This window comes from Leuresthes tenuis, unplaced genomic scaffold (genome assembly GCF_036924035.1).
Source record: "Leuresthes tenuis unplaced genomic scaffold, fLeuTen1.0.hap1 SCAF_7, whole genome shotgun sequence".
Classification (NCBI taxonomy): domain Eukaryota; kingdom Metazoa; phylum Chordata; class Actinopteri; order Atheriniformes; family Atherinopsidae; genus Leuresthes; species Leuresthes tenuis.
In genome coordinates, this window is record NW_027325361.1 from 13,696,986 (window position 1) to 13,711,668 (window position 14,683).

The window sequence follows — 14,683 nt, forward strand, 5'->3', positions numbered from 1 at the left end:
CTGTCTTCCGCCTCAGAGTATCGCGATAGTTTAAGAAAGGTCACCAACGGTCACTAACTGAAAATTGCCGCTACTGCATGTCAAAAATTAAAGTCTCAGTGGTGTAAAATAATAAAGTACACTTACTCGCGCTGGATTTTAGTGCATATTCATCCAACTAAAAAAATTAAAAATAAAATGTTGTACTTTTAATTGATTGCGTTTATTCCACCACTGGCAAGCTGTTAAAAACACCTCACCCAACAGCTTTGCTTCTACTAAAAACTGAAATTCAAACACACATGTTTTTGTATCAGACTATATACGCCCCTCTTCTTTAAATAAGCATAAGAATTTGGACATTTCTTTTTTTCCCCCTAATTTTGGTAAAACACTTTATTTAGTAAAGCCCTTAGATATGCCCTTAGTTTCATTAATGACTTGGCCCAATGGAGCTTAAGAGCTGACAAAGATGTTTTATCCAGAGAGACACTGATAAAAAGAACTTATCAACAAGGTAAATATTTCTCAGTACAGGAGCCCCCTACCTTGTGCACCTGAGATAGTGCCAGCTGTTGCCCTGCAGCCTTGCATTTCTCTCACAAAAATGCTACCTGCATCAAAAACATAATTCAATCTTTATTCCATGGGACATCCCATGGACTGCAGTGGCATAATTTGTCTTGGCAACTATCGTATGTGTGTGTGTGTGTGTGTGTGTGTGTGTGTGTGTGTGTGTGTGTGTGGCCATTTTCATGTTGTCTTGTTTAACAACTGTCTGAACCAGAGGGCTGACTTCATCTGGAAGGGGTGTTAATTAGCATATATAGTATATTGTATAAAGTACACGAAGACCCTGCCTCCATTTCCATTCCTATGTTGACACATTCTAAAACAGTGGAAGATATTATTTCTACCGTGTCCTTTTGTTTTTGTATGCGTGGGAACAATACAATTGAAAGGACAAATAAACAGATGCAGGAATATGTACTTATCTAATGATTTTCTTTTGCAATGTGCTATCTAAGAAAAGAAAAAAACATTTACACTCTGCCTCAACATCTTCAACCTGTGGGGTGTACAGATTCAAAAATCTTGACTCGGGCTGAAAATAAGCATTGCTAATGTAAAACTGCATCAAATCAAAATGCTGGGAATTAGAGACTGTAAAATATTATCAGTCAATCAAATCTAGGCTTTTAATGCAAAGAATTCTTGTTCTAAAATGACGGCGGTGAGAGAGATTAGTGGCCAACTAATGCTAAAGTTAAATTTTTCTGTATTTGACATTTTATTGTCTCGTAAATGTGTAGCTAATCTATCTACCTGATATGCAGGTAAGAGATTTTAATCTGCCAAAAAGTAAAAGGATGGCACTAAGAAATACATGAGTAACAGTAACATTTCTCGATAAAATAATACAATTTAAGATTACTTTAACTTAGTGTTGGAGTTAAAAGGACGACAATAAAGGTAACACTGAATAAAAACAACACCCAGCACCCAGGTATGCCCTAAATGCAGTAACTGTCCTGTCCTTCACTGTAAGAGGTATGCTGTTAAAGTGTATTGTAAAACTCTCAAAGTTTGTAGTTATCCGAGTAAACTTTGTTGCTAAAATCAGGTATGCTTTTTAAAAAAATTTTTTGAAAAGGACAGACATTTGCTTTTAACATCAGCATCATTGTCAGGTCATTGTTTGGTGTGATGAAAACTGATAAAAACAGAAGCAAAGGCGGTTCTGATTTACAATTTGATTATAAGAGGAGAGTAACACACCCAGCCTCAAACTATATTGTATACCTTAGAAATGAGTTATATTCCATTATTTAATCAAACATTTTCATTTTTGGTAAAATCTTCATGAGCGTCCCCCAACTGTCGAGGAGCTGTCTCTTGGAATTGTTAATGAATTTATGATCTACTTATACTGATCTACTGCTGTTTCCATATTTTGTGAACATACTTTGTGTGAACAAACCAGCGTTTGAAAACGACTGAGGCTTCAGACCCGCTAGATTTCATACCAAATAAAGCATTTCTCAATTATGTTATCATTGATGGACTATAAAACCACTGCAGAGCACTTCCTCCCCCTGTGGTTGAGGAGAGGAATCACACCCAGACTTCCTTACTGCGTGCGCCCAAGAGGAACAAAAACACGTTCACAACTTCTAAGTATGATTTGTACTTCTGAAGCAAGTTGTACTGTGTTAGTTGTACTAATGAAGTACTCTTTTATATAATGTGAAAAGAAACGGACACGGGAACCCTAACTCAAACAACAAGCAAGGTTACATCATTACCGTCACATAAAACAGCGTACACAACGTGCTTTCGTCACTTACACTAGACGCCCTCTCCACCTCAGCCAATCAGCGCGCCCCTCTCCATATTGATGTGCGCTGATTGGCTCAGAAGCACTTACGAAGCAACCCAGTAAATGGTATTTCCCTCAGTGTCTAGCGGTAATGTACAGTTGTTCAGGGTACACTGTGATCAGGGTAATTAAGTGAACTTACAGCAATGGCTCATACCAGCAAAAAAGATGAGCAGAACGATGTGTTCGCTGGCTTTCGCACGGCTTTTAAATCTTTCGCCACAGAGGCCATACACGTCGGTCAGGAGCCGGAACAATGGACATCTATGGCTGTAGTGCCGCCGATTTCCCTATCCACTACCTTCAAGCAGCAATCGCCAGGAAACCACGCCGTAAGTAGTCATGACTCGGTTATTTCAGGCGAGGGGTGGGGGTGGGGGCGAGGAGTGGGTGACGGAGCCGATAATCTGTACGTGCATGAAACGGAAGTTATAATTTGAACTATACAGAATAAATTCATGTGTTGGATGTAGTCTCTTTCTTAGTCTTATGCGGATGTAAAATACATCACGAACCCTGATCCAGATGTCTCAGTTTTATTTTTGCCTATTTTTTTTTATAAACGTTCTTTTAAAAATTCCTACTCTGAAACAATTAATGCTAGTAAAGATAAATAGACTGATGTGGAAATAGGGCTCGAAGATTTCAGTATGGACAGCCAAGCCTCTACACTAATATTTGACTCATAGTATTACGTGGCCCTGATACATAAGCGTGGAGCGAGAGGTTTGTTTTATCACCTTTTTCTTTTTTTTTTTTTAAGTAATGGAAACAATCAATCATAGGAATGACTGTACATTAGCTCTGATACACACTAGTCTTACAAGGTGTCCAATGAAATTTCCACAGATAAAGTTTGAAATAACTATACAGAGCACTGGATTGTAGAAAAGCACAAGAACGTTTGGTTAGTATGCAGACACACAAATGTTTAACATATTTTAATTTACCTGTGTGAGGCACAGATGTTGCTTATTAACTCAGAAGTGAACCAACCTGATGTCCTTGTCTTTATTTTTGCATTCTCCCTCACTGTGGGAACGACCCTGAGTTTATGCTGGGAGTTCAGACTGAAGCCGGTCTGTGCTGAAAATGCAACGATTTCCCCCCACGTTATCGTCTTCTCCCTGCAGTTGTAATAGTACATTGTTTTGCAAGGCACTTGTTCCTGTCAATCATTATGGTGTGGATTTTTCACAAACAAGTTTACAGATTACAGGTTAGGCAGGCACTACCCTGGCATACAGACAGAAAAGGACATGCACATTCAGTTGTTGAGAGCAGAGGTCAGTTGAGAGGTTAAGGGTACTCCTGCTGATGTTTCCCAGTTTTACAGAAATAAAAAAATAAAAAAAGTCGTTCTCCGTTCACATCTCTAACAGCTTGTTTTCTTGAGCAGGACTACTCCCTACAAAACCCCTGACTACATTCAGACTGAGCTTCCCTCAGTTTTAGTGAAATAAGCAGGAGTTGCTATTTTGTCTTCAAGAAAGTGGCCTCCAGCAAAAATATAACAACTGTCGATTGATAGCTACTGACCTTGTTGTGAAAAAGTCGTCGTGATGCAGTAGCTAAATTTCACCCTTGTTTTTGGGCAACCGTTGCACTTAAATGCTCTAAGAACATGCCGTCCTCGTTCAGGGTTTTGAGTACAGCCGGAGTGGAAACCCGACCAGAAACTGTCTCGAGAAGGCTGTGGCAGCGCTGGATGGAGCAAAGTACTGTAAGTAAGACTGTTAGTCGTGACATATTGAATGGAGATGGAACAGATTCAGTAACATGTAAGCATGGAAGAGTTTATCGGCACGTTTATATCAAACGGTGTGTAGAATTCCTGCTTTGAATTCATAATGACATGAGGAACTTTTGTGATTTTTGTACCTGCAGCCATTGCCCTTGCCTCAGGACTGGCCGCCACGTTGACCATCACTCACATGCTCAAAGCAGGTGACGGGATAGTCTGCATGGATGATGTGTACGGAGGTGAGACACCCGTTTGGAACTCCGGCTGTTTTGGGATGTTTTTGTACACCATAAACTATCTGCCATGACACCAGACATTTTTCTTGTGTTTTCGCTCTTTTTTCTTTTTAAGGCACAAACCGCTACTTCCAGAAAATCGCAACTAATTTTGGCCTGGACATATCTTTTGCTGACTGCACTAGACCAGACCTGCTCAAGGCTGCTCTAAAGCCCAACACTAAAGTAAGTTAGGGAAAGCTTCTATTGGGGGGAAAAAAAAAAGTGTCGTCTTGTTTTTCTACATCCTATACACCTAATGCTTTGCTTTTGTCCTTGACTGGGTGTGTCTTTTACTTTTGTGCTGACTCAAAGCAAGTGCTGTCAGTCAAAACTTTGTGTAATAACGGAAAATTCGGCATTAGTTTGACTCACACGTCCATCAACACATGTTGCTTTAGTGAAACGACTTGCTGTCTTTTTTTTCTCGCTTAGCTGGTGTGGATTGAAACGCCAACCAACCCCACGATGAAAGTTGTTGACATCAAGGCCTGCTCTGAGTTGGTGCACGAGCACCATAAAGACATCGTGGTGGTCGTGGACAACACCTTCATGTCGGCCTATTTCCAGGTGAAGCTGACAGATGTGCATTTCACGCTCTTTTGATTTTTTAAGCAGTAGTTTGATCACTTCCTGCAATCAAATTCCAGTTCATGTGGAAGTGCCTCGTGGAATGATTAACTTAACGTGTTTGTCTTGTACATCCATAGCGTCCCTTGGCTTTGGGAGCTGATATCTGCATGTACTCAGCCACCAAATACATGAACGGTAGGCGATATATGTTTTCCTATTTTACTCATATTGCATTTCCATCAAAGTGAGTCTGAATGGTGAATTTTAAAGTGGAATAAGACAATTACTAGCCCTCATACAGAATTGGAAAAATACTATGTTGCAGAGTAAAAGCCAGGCAATAACTGTGTGACTTCTGTTGCACTTCCAGTGCTAAAATCAAAAGTAGGTTATTACATTCCAACCTGTAATTTGAATGTTTTTTTTAATTATTATTGTATGTGATTGATCTGCACAAAATATTCTAAGTTGGTGAAGTGAAAAGAGAAAAATCTATATATTAAAAAAAGGAATGATTTAAAAAAAAAAAGAAAAAAAAGAAAATTGGCATGTGCATATGTGCTTTGCTACGAAGACCCTAAAATGTTCTGAAGGAGTTCCACAGCTGAGACTGGAGAATCTGTCCATAGGACCAGAAAAAAAGTCCTTACTCAGTGTTAAGAATAAGAAGGCACGCTTTGACTTTGCCAAAAGGCATCTTCAGATGTATGGAGGAAGGTGCTCTTGTCAGATGAGACTAAAGTGGAACTTTTCAGCCACCAAAACGCTATGTCTGGAGCAAACCCGACACTTCCCATCACCCCAAGAACACCATCCATGGTGGCGGCAGCATCATGCTGTGGGGATGTTTTTCAGCAACATGGCCTGGGAAACTGGTCGGAGTGGAGGGAAAGATGGATGGTGCTAAATACAGGGATATTCTTGAGCAACACCTGTGTCGGTCTGCCTGTGATTTGAGACTGGGAAGGAGATTCATCTTCCAGCAGGACAATGACCCGAAGCATACTGCTGAAGCAACACTTGAGTGGTTTAAGGGGAAACATTTAAATGTGTTGGAATGGCCTAATCAAAGTCCAGACCTCAATTCAATTGAGAGTATGTGGTTAGACTTGAAGATTGCTGTTCACAAGCGAAAACCATCCAACATGAAGGAGCTGGAGCAGTTTAGTGTTGAGGAATGGGCAAAAATTCCAGTGGCAAGATCTAGGGAGCTCATAAAGTAGCCAGAAGCTAAAGCTATCAGGCAAATGTAAGGGAATAAACTGTTTTTTTTCCCTTAACAGGGGAATAGCACCTACAACTAGAGATACTCAGAGTATAGGTACCTGCTAATTTAAAAAGTATTCACAGAACCCATTTTAAATTGGAGTGGATGAGCTGCTTTTATAACGTTATCTCGAGATGTAAATGATGTGAAAACAGGTTAAAAACCTCCTCCGTAGATGATGGTCAAAGCTGAGATAATAGTGGGAAGAGAGTCAACTTAAAAGTATACAACATTTTAATTTATTTGTAACAACCCATGGCAATAAGAAGAACTCAAATAAAAGTCTGTGAGATCATCTAATGTCTAACCTGATTGAAAGATTATTCATTTGAATTAGAAAAATGGACATGTTTAACCAGTCCGACCCATACGTTGCAAGGGCTTGGGCCAAAAACAACGAACAAAAAGAAAAAGAAGATTCAAACAGAGTCCCACATTGTTGTTCCTGTCGTTTGTTTGGCAGGTCACAGTGATGTGGTGATGGGTCTGGTCTCAGTGAACAGGGACGATCTGTATGAGCGACTGAAGTTTCTGCAGAATGGTGAGTAAACGCCACGCTGTGCAACCCACGGCTCACCTGCTTGTTGGACCTACTGCCCACAGCACTGAAGCGCTTTGATTCCGTTTGCTTTTATAACATTTGCTGGTTTCAGTTTGATGCTGGTTTAAATCGGTGCCAATCGATAAGCTTGATTAAAGGAGTTCGACACTCGAAGTGGTCGCTTCCTCTTTCTTCAACGTGCCTTTCTGTCTTTGGTAAACTGGCCAGTTGAAGCTGACCTACTTTCATTCAGTAAACAACCAACACATGCGCCTGAGGCTAAAGTTCTGAACCAATTTAAACCTTCTCAGGTTGATTGTTCATTCTTCTGTTGTTTGCCTGATCTGGGTTTTTGGAGGCTTTGTCTGCAACCTCTTTGTGTTTTGTTTTTTTTTGCATGTAATCTTGCCCCGGTTCAGCGCTGGGTGGTGTACCATCTCCTTTTGACTGCTTCCTGTGTAACCGTGGACTGAAGACGCTGCACCTGCGCATGGAGCGGCACTTTAAGAACGCCATGGCTGCTGCCAAGTTTCTGGAGGCTGATCCCAGAGTGGAACGTGTCATTTTCCCAGGTGACATGTTGATTTAAACCCTTAGACCCTCAGGGCAAACCAACACTGCTTTTAAGACATGTTTCATTTATTTTTGTACGTGATACTCCATTGTAGACTGCCTTAGTTGGATGAAGACATTGTTCCTTTGCACGTTGCCAATACAGGTCATTCAATTTAGCCCTTTTATTAGAATAGATTATCACGTTTTTAATCTGATTTGTCTCAGCACAGCCGTTATATCAGTGCAAATCCAAACAAGCCAGGGTTCATGAACAAACCTTTTATCTTCTCATGTGTGGCTTGTTAACCTTTAACCATTGAGAATGGTTTAATCAGCGGTCTTCCTCTTCACTTTACTCTGATGTTCATACCAGTAAAAAGGCCGTGACCTTTCTCTTCTTTCATCTTGCTACGCTACTGAAGATATGCAAATTTTTCACAACTTCTCAGATAACAGCAAACTTGTCCTTTTTATGTCTGTTTAATCATTCATCTTTATTGTTGTCGTTCTTTTCAGCGATAGCTGCAGCTACATTCGTTGCGGTCTACATTGGTGCTTTAAAGTTTACAAAGTTTTCCCCCAAATTCGTTAATAGATATGACCTAAATCACTTCCAAGTACTAAAAGTAGATGAAGAGAGCCCAGATAAACAAGTGCGATAACAGTATTATACTTGGTTGTTTATGTGAGGGTGTGGTCCTCAGTCAGAAAGGATTGTTTGCCGACTCTGGGTTGGGAGTGAGTCACTGCCTTTAAGTGGAGAAATTTGATAATCTCTGGGTCTTGTGCACAAATGGGGCTGGAACAGAGCTGGAGATGAACAGACAGATTGTGGTAGCATCTGCAGTGATGCGGGTGTTGCTCTGGTCTATAGTAGTAAAGAGAGTTGAGCCAAAAGGTGAAGGAGGTAAAGGGTGTCTAGCCTTTGGGTTGCCAATTGAGGTGGTTTGGGCATCTGGTAAAGATGCCCTCTGCACTCTTCCCAGAGTAGTTGTTTTTGACATTTCCTTCTTGTAGGAGGTTTCAGGGTAGACCCTCGACTCACTGGAGAGTTTTTATCTCTATTTATCTTATTTTTGAATAATGGGATGACGATTACGTGTGTGTGTAAAAAAAAAAAAAAAACAACGCAAAAAGCAACTGAAGGCTTTTCTTATTATTGATGGGTCTGAAATTGCCCTTATTGCCGAGCTTGCACCAGTTACTGACATAAAAGGTTTGCAGGTTTTTTTTTCTCCCACCTCTCACACAGAAATGAAATTAGATCCTTTTCCTACTCGGATAACACATTTTCCATGAAAGACATGCCTCTTCTTGCCTGTGCTAAAAGTTTGAGGATTTAGCTGACGGGTTTTTCATGTTTTTCCTCCCCACGTAGGCCTGCCCTCTCACCCACAGTACGAGGTGATGAAGAGACAATGCACCGGCTGTCCTGGGATGATCACATTCTACATAAAGGGCAAACTCGAGCATGCCACCACTTTCCTCAGCAACCTTAAAGTAATTTGACAGATAACTATTTACATATAGCTTTTAAAGGATTGTACGAGATAACTGGGTCAGATATCAAGACTGTCGGTCACATGAAGGAAAACAAAACACCTCAATACCACATTAACAAGGGAGCTTTAGCATAGAAATGAAGTCTCACTCAGCTGTTTTGTGCTGAAAGTTTTAATACATATTTATATAGGCTTTAGGTGCAGAATTGAGACAGTATTTTACACAGTAAGTGCAGTAAAAGAATAAAGTTATTGTCACAGGAATGCTGAAATGTGCATATTTATGATCATATGATTTTGATAAATTACCTTTTTAGTGTTTTCTTATTTGATTTAGATTTAGACTATTCAGATTTGATTTGCATGTTGTCACATGAAACCCACATTGGAACACACCTTAATATGCTTACTGTCATTTATAGAAATGATACAAACAACAAATGCAAGAAAATAACATTTCAATAGCTTAAGTAGTTTGTGATTTGTGGTGTTGTGTACATACAATTTATGTTTTGATTCATGTCCTCTGTTATCTTCCTGTTTAAGATGTTTGCAGTAGCAGAGAGTCTTGGTGGCTATGAAAGTTTAGCAGAACATCCGTAAGTATTCCCTATTAAACATTATTAAAAAGTTTTTTTTTTTAGCTCTGATAGTTATCATTGCAGCCTAAGCTGCTGTTGACCATGTAGCACCACAAGGGGGCAGCAGAGATCAAGAGGAAATCCCTCTTAGACTTACAAACTGACTTCAAGATTGACACTTTACTTCCCTAAACCTCAGAATGTTTGTTCTGTATACATCTCATATGCAAGCATGTCTCTCCTCTTTCATTATTTAGGGCGATTATGACCCATGCATCAGTGCCAGAAAACGAGAGGACCGTTCTGGGTATCAGCGACACACTGATCCGCCTCTCTGTTGGACTGGAGGACGAGGCAGACGTCATTGAGGACCTGGAACAGGCTCTGAATGCTGCTGTAAGTATCCGACCTGAGCAGAGCATGAGGAAGTCTTTAGTTTATAGTCTAAATAAACTGTTCGAACGGTGACAGTAGGAGTTCTCCTAAAAAGACCAGAGAAAGTTGGACTCCTCCCCCCTTTAAAACATTTACAATTATCAACTTTAGTGTAAAGGTTTCAGCTAGCTGAGACTCATCAACTTGGAAACGACTGTATGTTTCAGTGACTTGTGTATTTGATGGTAGACAGCAGGAATGATTAGAAGACAGCAGGAATGATTAGAATTTGAATATTGAGGGCAGGGGGGGGAAATGTCAGGAAGTAAACCGAAACCAATGAGCCTTCCCTCGTCTGGCTGCACATCCCTCTTCACCCGACTGTAAACGAGAAACTGCATAGAGACCTCGATCGCACTCGATGCAGGATCACACAATAAACACGCCGGTATTTAATGTGTTACAGTCTTTGCTGTGTCACAGATCACTTAACACCCATAGGTGCTGTGGCCTTAAAACCGTAAAGGGGATTGGCACATGTGACTCACTTGATTATTCAGGCGATAAACGGACCCGTGGCTTTGTTCACTTTACAATTTCAGAGGCTATGTGTGATCCTAGAGTCCTGTGAGTTCACAGCCTTTAGTTAACTCGATGAACCGTGATGTCAATACGTGATATCCAATGAATCATTTTAATTTAGCAGCCGTTTGTTTATTTTCAAGCCATGTGTCTGAGCATACAGCTCACAATGTATTTGACCTTTCTGGTGACGAGGAAGACGTGTCCAAATGAAGATGAATGTGGTTTGGGGAAGTGGAAGCTATATCTTGAGAACATTTACAGAGAGTCAGCTCGGGAAGGGTTGCAGACCAGGATTGAGTTAGGTGTTCATAAACCCCCTCTTTCTGCCGCATGAGCAGATCCATCATACCCTGTATCTTTGCTGCAGTCGGTGCGTTGCTAGGCTCAGGAAATATTCTTCCATTTGCACTTGCTCAGCACAATCCCTGTTCATATGAAATCTCTTCAGTGTTTCTGTGTTTCTCAGTGCAAGTTTGAACAAAAGTGTAAGTCCTCACGTAAGAAGGCATGTGGTTGATTTATTAGCTGCATGCTTTTTCACTCTGTTTTCACTGTGGAAAAAAAAAAGTACAAGTATTCCTGCTTGTGAGACAAACCAAGGGCTCTTCAGAGGTACAGCTGATTGCTCGAATTGAGCTTTCCTCACCTCTGTGCAGTGCAGCACGCCATTACTCTCACCTCTGGCAGAGCTTGTCTGGACATCTGAATATTTATCACATCTCATTCTGAAATGGCTGGTGTCGACATCTGAGCTTTTATTGCACCTCTGCCTTTGCCTTGCTCTGGCATGAGGTTCCATCAAACTCATTACTGGATTAAATCGTGGGTATTCTGTCCTTTTGGAAAGATTTATAAATTAAATCACATGTGTAGTTTTAGGAACTGATGGATGCATTTAGAGGGAATAAAACATTTGATTGAAATCACTAGAATCCTACTGCTCATTTAAAACCAAGTTGGTTGTGATACTGTCAGGTTGAAACCATATTCGATGAGCTTTAGTTTGCTGGTTTTGGATGATTTGCCCCTCAATTCCTACCACTGATGACACTCTTGTCAGGAAGAGTTCAAATGACCTAAAACCGTCACGCCACCTCATTCAGCTGTGTCCTGTGCCTCCTCTGCTCAGCATTCACATAATGTTGCCGTACGCCTTCTGCTGCCCATCTGTAGCAAACTGAAATTAAATGGAGACAAATGTCTCTAATGACTGTCTGTGGTCCCAGGAAAAGGCACCTCTGATTGGCAAAGCTTTTAATTGGATAGGACAGCAGGTCAAGTGTCCTCACCTTAGTTTTGAACAAGAACTTGGTTATTAATCATCTGCAACTCTCCAAAGTGTTGGAGAATTTCTAATAAAGTTACTAAATGTTGGGTGTGCTGCGTCTTATTGAATGGTTTTCCCTCCACTAATCTGCATTTTACTGAATCTGTAGATTGTCCTTTCTTTTTCAGCTCCAGTTTAATGAATTATTTCAGATAAATGTCAGTAAGCCAATAAGCCATAGTCTCATATCTGCCTGCGGCTTCCTGGATACAACTAATGTTGATCTCACTGGTTATTTTTGTTCTTTTCCTGTTGTCTTTAATAGCATCCAAAGAAGAAGTGAAACGGGCGTCCTTGGGGCCGAGCTTATTGTGAAGAAGTACCTGAAGTCTTCCACTGCTGAAGATCAAAATGTGGCATCTCGGCTCACTGAGGAGCACATTTCAGGGAAAAGTTTGTTCTGGCAAAAATACAATTAATGCTACCTGTTAATACAAATTTTTACATTAGAATCTTTTTAATGCCTTAACAAGAGTATCACATATAATCTTATTTGTCTTATGATGGTTTATGTGTTTGTATGTGTTTTAAGTTTTTGGGTTTTTTTTGAAGGCTTTATTAGGGGAAAGTCCCATTCAGTGTCTTGAAAGGGAAAAGAAGTGAGGCAAAAACACATATTTTATCATTGTCCTTGATCTTAACACTGTAGCTCTGCAGTTGTACTAAAAATGCCTAACTGTAACTCTGGCTTTGTTTGCTATGCAAATTACACACTGAGCTCATGCTGCGACCTACTGATCAAAAGTCAGAGAAGAGTCAGCACTGCAATGTCTCCCCGTCTCTTCGGCTAAATATCTTCATACGCACAAGAAAAACAAAATGATCTGTTTCATTTGGCTGAAACCTCGAGCGTGCTTTTCCAAAGAAGATGTCTGAGACTAAATAAGCAAAAACATGTGGGAGGACATGGTGCGCACATGCTGTATTCGGAGCAGTTTCTCAGTGGTGATTACTGTAAAGGGATTTTTTTTTTTTTTTTTTTTCATAGCAACAAATGCTGGTCTTCACAGACGTATTTCGGAGAAATGCTCGAAGAGATACACGTGTGTTCTTGGTAGTCAGGATTTTGGTTGATGAGGAAAGCTGAATTTTCTCGAAGGTCAGGGTTCTCATTAGGTTTTTATCTGCTTATCAATGTTGTTATTGGCAAATCCATTAAATTCTGTTTGCAATACAAGTCTCTGTGTCCCTCTCTCTCTCTATCCCAACCATCCTCGTGTACTTGTTAGGTCAGCATTGGAGACTAACCGAAGCAATTAAGTCAACATGGTGGGGAGCGGGATACAGTATGGGTGTAGCTAATTAATCAAATGAGTTAGCTGGCATCTTGATGACCAAACCATCAGTAACATTTCTAACTGAAGCTTTAAGTTCTCGCTTAAGAAGACTAGTTTTCATCATACATTTAGGCTCTGTTGGATTTAAATTTTCTGTTACTTGTGAGCGTGTAATGGATTTCATGTCTCTGAGGAGCCCGATCAGTTTATGAATCCCTGCCTCTTCTCAAAACTCAGTTTGATTTTGCCTATTTGTTCATTCAGCAACCAGCAGGCAACCTCATTGGATTCTGAAACCTGTCTAGTGTTAATAGGTGTTAAAATTTGGGAATTTAAAATTGAAACCAGAACAGCAAGGGCTGCTGCTAAAAAAAATTGTGCTCCTAAACCTTAAGCCCTGATCACAGTTTGTTAGCGAGTGCATGTCTCAATGTTCCTGGAAGACATCATCATTCAGCTGTTGTCCCTTCCAGCTCAACCAGTGACTTTTCGGGAGAATGTGTTTTTATCAGATTAGACTCAAACATGGAAGAAAAAACCCTGATGACACCATTAAGTTTAGGGATGAGTGTTTATGTTGCGACGACGTCGGTTTTTTTGTGTCTGTTTTGACTGATATAACAGAAGAAATACATTGATTCAGAATAACAATGCTATCACCAGATCAAAGTTGCAATAACAAAATACCGCATGTGGAACAAGTCTTCGCTATAAACAAAAAGTGTTTCTTTTATGACTGTGTGTGCCTTCCACCCACTTACCTTTACTGAAGACTATCTGTATTTCATCACTTCTGCAGTCACAGATGACATTCATTTAAACATGTTTGGAGATAAAAGATGTTGAGTTCAAAGGGCAACTTGCTGTGAGACTCTGCTAAAAGCAGCAAAGAGCTGCGGTTGGAAAGAGCAATTTTGGTTCCCACAAATCAACGGGAAACAGCTCAGGCATTGTCAGTTAGTCTGTGTGGGTTTTGTATTATTAAAAGATACCAAAAATTTTAAACGGCTACAATATGCAAGGAGCCTGCCTTATTAATCTTGAGAATCTTGGTTTGAAACAACCATTATTTCAACAGTAATGAATTGATAGGATTTTAGCGTCAGGCACTTTGTAATTAAATGTTAAAACAGTCCCTGAAATGCTTCTCATTTGAGTCTCACAATGATATTGGTCCAGTTTGACCCCAAAAATTCAATTTCTTTTGAACTGCATATTGCGATATGCGATATTCAGAGTCTCTGAAGTCCGTTTTTGGCAATCGCAGTGGTGTTGATGGACCAATTCATGTGTCCACTTGTACAACCTCCACTTGCTCGCCACTGAAATTGCTGGGGAAATTTATGTTATTTTTCCATCTCCTGAAGTTAAGGATCAACTGCTTCATCTTGGATGTATTGAGGATGAAGTTGTTGCTTTTGCTCCAGCTCTCCAGGCTCTCGACCTCAGCTCTGTTGTTGTTGATTCTACTATGATGATGTCATCAGCAAACTTCACTGTGCCACTGGTCTCATGTTGAGACTTGTGAGTGTAGAGAACGATAAGTAGGGGGCTCAGCATACACTCCTGTGTTCAGAGTAATGGAGGGGAAGAAGTGTTGGCCCATAGGCACAGTCTGTGGTCAGCCAATGAGGAAGCTCAGGACTCAGCTGCACAGAGGTGTGTCGAAGCCCAGGTTATTGAGCTTAGCCACCGGGTTTTGGAGGGTGGTGTTAATAAAAC

At 40.4% G+C, this 14,683-nt stretch overlaps 1 protein-coding gene across 1 annotated transcript; it reads left to right on the forward strand.

Annotated features, from left to right (window-relative positions):
- Window positions 1–2,433: 2,433 nt before the first annotated feature.
- Window positions 2,434–12,861, forward strand: LOC140311829 (cystathionine gamma-lyase-like). The gene is made up of 12 exons (XM_072389379.1): window positions 2,434–2,691; window positions 4,001–4,082; window positions 4,247–4,342; window positions 4,455–4,564; window positions 4,814–4,948; window positions 5,089–5,146; window positions 6,682–6,759; window positions 7,179–7,331; window positions 8,693–8,814; window positions 9,363–9,415; window positions 9,655–9,793; window positions 11,950–12,861. Exons 1-12 carry the CDS (start codon window positions 2,506–2,508, stop codon window positions 11,965–11,967), a joined length of 1,230 nt encoding a protein of 409 aa, XP_072245480.1. The 5' UTR covers window positions 2,434–2,505; the 3' UTR covers window positions 11,968–12,861.
- Window positions 12,862–14,683: the final 1,822 nt, after the last annotated feature.